This window comes from Alosa sapidissima, chromosome 23, assembly GCF_018492685.1.
Source record: "Alosa sapidissima isolate fAloSap1 chromosome 23, fAloSap1.pri, whole genome shotgun sequence".
Classification (NCBI taxonomy): domain Eukaryota; kingdom Metazoa; phylum Chordata; class Actinopteri; order Clupeiformes; family Clupeidae; genus Alosa; species Alosa sapidissima.
The window spans coordinates 11,805,783-11,810,782 of record NC_055979.1 but is presented as its reverse complement, the minus strand read 5'-3'; the positions used below and the strand labels follow the sequence as shown (position 1 = coordinate 11,810,782).

Sequence of the window (5,000 nt, the reverse complement as noted above, 5' to 3'; positions counted from 1 at the left end):
TCTCTCCTCTCTCTCTCTCTTTATCTGTTCTTTTTTCCTTCTCTCCTCAGCTCTGATGCCATCTACTCAGCACTCTACGATGGCAGCGGGCTCATTGAGATTCTCAGGGGGCACGAGTACCTGTCGCACCCCTTCGCTGTGACCCTGTTCGGCGGCAACGTGTACTGGACAGACTGGAGGACCAACACGTTGACCAGGGCCAACAAGTGGACCGGGGCCAATGTCACAGTCATCCAGAAGACCAGCGCCCAACCGTTCGACCTGCAGATATTTCACCCTAGCAGGCAACCTCAAGGTATATACATCACTGCTTTCGGATGGAAACCTCGTAACTCCATATTTGTTGTGTTTTTTTTTTGTTTGTTTTTTTTTGACGATGCAATGTTCAAATATTTTCACAATACACGTTTTTTTTTTTTTTTTTTCAATTTACTGAAAACTAATGGATTTGGACATACAAGGTTTCCACCCGACAGCAGTTACATGACTGTCACTGATCCATATAAGCCATGAATAATTATCACTTTGTTAGAATGGACGAATAATCCAGAAGAAACCCTGATAAATTAATTAGAGAAAAGTGTTCAGAAATTCTGTATAATAATAATGGAACTGATTTCAGTTTTATATCACATTTATTTCAAAGAAATATATCTCTAGACACATCATAGAGCTTCACCTTGGACACAAAGCACTAAGTGTCTGCAAGCATGGCTAGACTGAATGTAACATGTCTTTGAAATGGTTGTGATATTTGTGAAAAAGATTGAGGTGGGTGTGTGAGACAGTGACTGACATCTGAAAACCTTTCACTAAAGCGCCGGTAAAAGGAATGCATCGAGTCTCATAGCGTAGAGATTGCAGAAAGAGCCACGAGTCGGAAAGTGTAGCTGTACAAGGAATATTAGAGCATGAAAAAATAAATCCTTGTTTACGTACTGTAGCTGTTTCTACTTTGAACAAAAATCACTGTGTATGTATGTAAATGATCTTTGGAGATTCGGTGAAAAAGCGAAAGTGGTGACTTTTGGCACAGTCCTCATCTCAGGGCCCTATTTCATGTAAATGGCCTCTAATTGGCTTAATGGAATCAGTTTACCTTTCCTGACACAGCCGGCGGATAAACTGTCAAAATGCCCAATAAATAAGCAGGCTTGTGATGGAGATCCAAGCCGTATTCCCTGGGACACATTACCAGCTGCTGGAGACTTTTTTCTTTTTTTTTTCATTTTTCTTTTTTTTGTATCATCAGATTTATTTTGGCTCGTTTTAGTCAGGGTGTGTAATTGCACTGTTAATTGTGTTAAAAGGTTTTCGTGAAAGTAATGAGCAGAGAGGTACAGGCAGACCTGGTGTTCTCTTTATGCCTTCTCTCTTCTCACTCTCTACCATCGCTGCAGATATGGCACTCTCTCTCACTCTCACACACACACACACACACACACACACACACACACACACACACACACACACACACACACACACACGCACACACACAAACAATACATAGGCATTCAGAGGCTTTCAGTCCGTGACTGCTCTGTGAAGACAAATACTGTAGAAAGACAAACCTTCAGCAGTGCAATCCTGCGCAGTATTAAAAGCATACATGGAAATACATACTTTACAATTTAAGGTCTGAGAAAAAAAAAAGATTTGTTAGACTGCAAAGGAAAGATTGTTGAATAGGAACGAAGCTCCTTCCCCTGACCTACATGTAGCCTCTCTTCACCATGGAATCAGAGAGCTTAACCTCAGAGGCATTTCATATGACAAAGCAATAACCGTAGACTCCTGCTAGATGAAAGGAGCTGATAAAGACAGCTCCTCATGTTCCATCATGGCCCTTCCTCATCCATTGTTTACTATCTGTGTTTGTTGTTTGTTGTGTCTGTGCTATTGTCAGAACAACACGATAGTATAAAGTCATAAAGTCTAACTTTGTTTTCCAAGTATTAAACCAACTGATACCATGAAGTCTGGGTCTGAGTGATATTCCTCGACTGTTTTTCAGATTTGTACAGTTTCCACTGAGAGCAGCAACTTTGCCGTTAAATCATCGCTGGTATTTCTTTTTTGTTTCCCGTCTTGGTCTCCCCTGGCTGAACTATCTATCCCCTCACAGTGTTTGCATTTGAGAAGCCAGGCCTCAGTATTGTTTAATTTCCCTTTACCTGTGGACCTGACATCGCTGTGTTTGTTTAAATTCTTGCTCAAAGTCACTGCAGACAAAACTGTTTAAGCAGAGCCGTTTCAGAAGGGAAAGAGAGCAGAAAGTTATTTGTTGAAAAGAAAAAAAAAATACAAGACATACAGAACAAAGGAAACAATTTCTTTGCTAACCTCTTCTTCATTGTCTTTTCACACAAGAAAACTATACAAGCTGTCCTTTCAATAGACCAACTGTTCAATAGATGACATGTTCAACTACACAACAGTCCTTTCCCTGCTCTTGGACTGATCATCCTTCAAGATTACTATGCTGCTGTATGCTGTTACATGCCGATAGTGACCACTGTCCATGGACTTATTATTGATGTTGTCTTCGTCTGTATCCATGTGAAGCACTTTATGATGCCACTGTGCTGGAAAATGTGCTATAAAAATTAATTTACCTAACTTTACTTTGCCTTGCCTTACGTAGATGATATGTGTGAAGGACAACATGTCTGTACGGTATCTACTGGGCAGCAAAACACTACAATTAGTGGTGGGGGAAATTTTGTTCAGTATTGCAATATTTTGTGCACACAATTATATCGATACAGTAGCTCAAAGTATTGCAATATTAAATTATTAATTTAATGATCTAGTTTACTTTTTTGAGTAGGGTTTACTAAGGGGTTTACACTGATAACATTAAATTGGCTTATTACGCTCACAAGGTGGTATTTGTTGACATTCGACAGCAATTTCAAATGAAAATGGCTTCACAATCACGACCTGTTATATACAACGCTCTGTCTTCTTTCACATCGACGTGTGGGTGTATTTCAGTTTTCAACAAATAGCGAATAATAAGAACCTTGACATGCACCATGCCATGACAAAGTTTTTGCACTTCAGTTAAAGCATAGAAAATAATGTTGTTGAACTCGTGGAGTGTATTTTCCTTATTTGTTGTAATGCCTTTGAATAATATGTGAGACGTGAATCACAATGTATTGCAGAATTGAATAATATCGGAATCGAAATAATTCACAATTTGAGCACAATTTGAATTTGCTCAATGAGTCATTCTGGCAATGAGTAATGATTCTCATTACTTAATAGATATACTCTTTTGATCCCGTGAGGGAAATTTGGTCTCTGCATTTATCCCAATCCGTGAATTAGTGAAACACACTCAGCACACAGTGAGGTGAAGCACTAATCCCGGCACAGTAAACTGGCTGCAACAACAGCGGTGCTCGGGGAGCAGTGAGGGGTTAGGTGCCTTGCTCAAGGGCACTTCAGCCGTGCCTACTGGTCGGGGTTCAAACCGGCAACCCTAGTCCAAAGCGCTAACCAGTAGGCCATGGCTGCCCCAACTATGTCTTTGTTCCTTGTCCCTTGTACCGTGGGACACCAATCACATCGTTGTATCTGGCCAGAAGCAATCTAAACAGATGACAGTCGTAGTGTTATCAAATTGCCTATCCAAGTCCGGAATCAGTCAGTAAACATTGGTCATATAGTGTTATCCAATTGCGTGCAGTGAGATTTTCAAATGCATGCTTGGTGCCACCCCTCGAGTTGGGCCATTACAGTACATTATTCATGGCCATACCCTTAATCTTTAGGATTTAGGTCTGGAATCTCCAGGCTATCCCCTAACAACAATATTTGAATTGTGTTTTGCTGTTTCCTCCTCTCAGGTTCAAACCCATGTGAGGCGAATGGTGGCCGGGGACCTTGTTCCCACCTGTGTCTGCTCAACTCCAACCACACAGCCTCCTGCGCCTGTCCCCACCTCATGAAGCTGGACGAAGACAACACGTCCTGCATGTGTGAGTACTCGACACACCACATGGAGCAGTCTTGCGATCGGTCTGGAGAGAGAGAGAGAGAGAGAGAGAGAGAGAGAGAGAGAGAGAGAGAGAGAGAGAGAGAGAGAGAGAGAGAGAGAGAGAGAGAGAGAGAGAGAGAGAGATAAAGCTAAAGAGAGGGAGAAATGGCTTAGTGCAGAGAATGACAAAACTCATATCAATGTGGCTGGACAAGACCAAGTGTCTAGTGGTGCATCCCATCAAAGGGTGAGATAACCAACAACGGAGAGGGAGAGAGATACAGAAAGAAGGAAAGAGAGAGAGAAATGGACAGAGCTTGAGAGCGAGAAAGATGTGAGAAATTGAAAAGAGGACAAAGAAAGACTACTATTTGGTAATTGTGTTGTCCTTCTGATTAGGAAGAGAGGGAGACAGAGAAACACATGTATATTAGGTTAGCTCTATTACTTATTTAAAAGCATATTAGCCTTTGAGCTTGATAGTTCTTTTGAAAAGCTCCCCCTGCTGAACCCATAGATAACAAGCTTAAGCTTATCTAATGCGATCTGGTGCCATGTTCCCGCCTGAGTTCAGCTTCCTCTTTTGATGTCTCTGTCAGACCTGGCATACAGTTGGCCTGCTGTTCATCTGTCAAGCAAACACACTGGCTTCAAAAATATGGAAATCATTTCTTGTCTTTTTTTGTTAGCTTCACCTTAACTTTCTCCCCCCCCCCTCCCCTCCCCTCCCCTCATGACAGCGTTGAAGAGGTTTCTGTTGTACGCCCGGCGATCAGAGATCCGCGGAGTTGACATTGACAACCCCTACTTCAACATCATCACGGCCCTAACTGTGCCCGACATCGATGACGTCACCGTAGTGGATTTCGACTCGGCGGAGGAGCGCATCTATTGGACTGACGTGAAAACGCGCACCATAAAGCGTGTGTTCATTAACGGCACAATGATTGAGACGATCATATCTGGGGGTAAGCAGAGCTCTCTACACTGACTTGATGCAAAACAGTAATAA

At 42.1% G+C, this 5,000-nt stretch overlaps 1 protein-coding gene across 5 annotated transcripts in view; it reads left to right on the top strand.

Annotated features, from left to right (window-relative positions):
• LOC121698669 (low-density lipoprotein receptor-related protein 1B-like) overlaps positions 1-5,000 on the top strand; it is a 253,521-nt gene that overhangs the window by 105,860 nt on the left and 142,661 nt on the right. For all 5 annotated transcript variants that reach the window (XM_042080972.1, XM_042080973.1, XM_042080970.1 and 2 more), the window contains 3 exons: positions 51-295; positions 3,858-3,989; positions 4,729-4,956. In XM_042080972.1, coding sequence (XP_041936906.1) covers positions 51-295; positions 3,858-3,989; positions 4,729-4,956 — 605 coding nt within the window. The remainder of the gene's footprint in view (positions 1-50; positions 296-3,857; positions 3,990-4,728; positions 4,957-5,000) is intronic.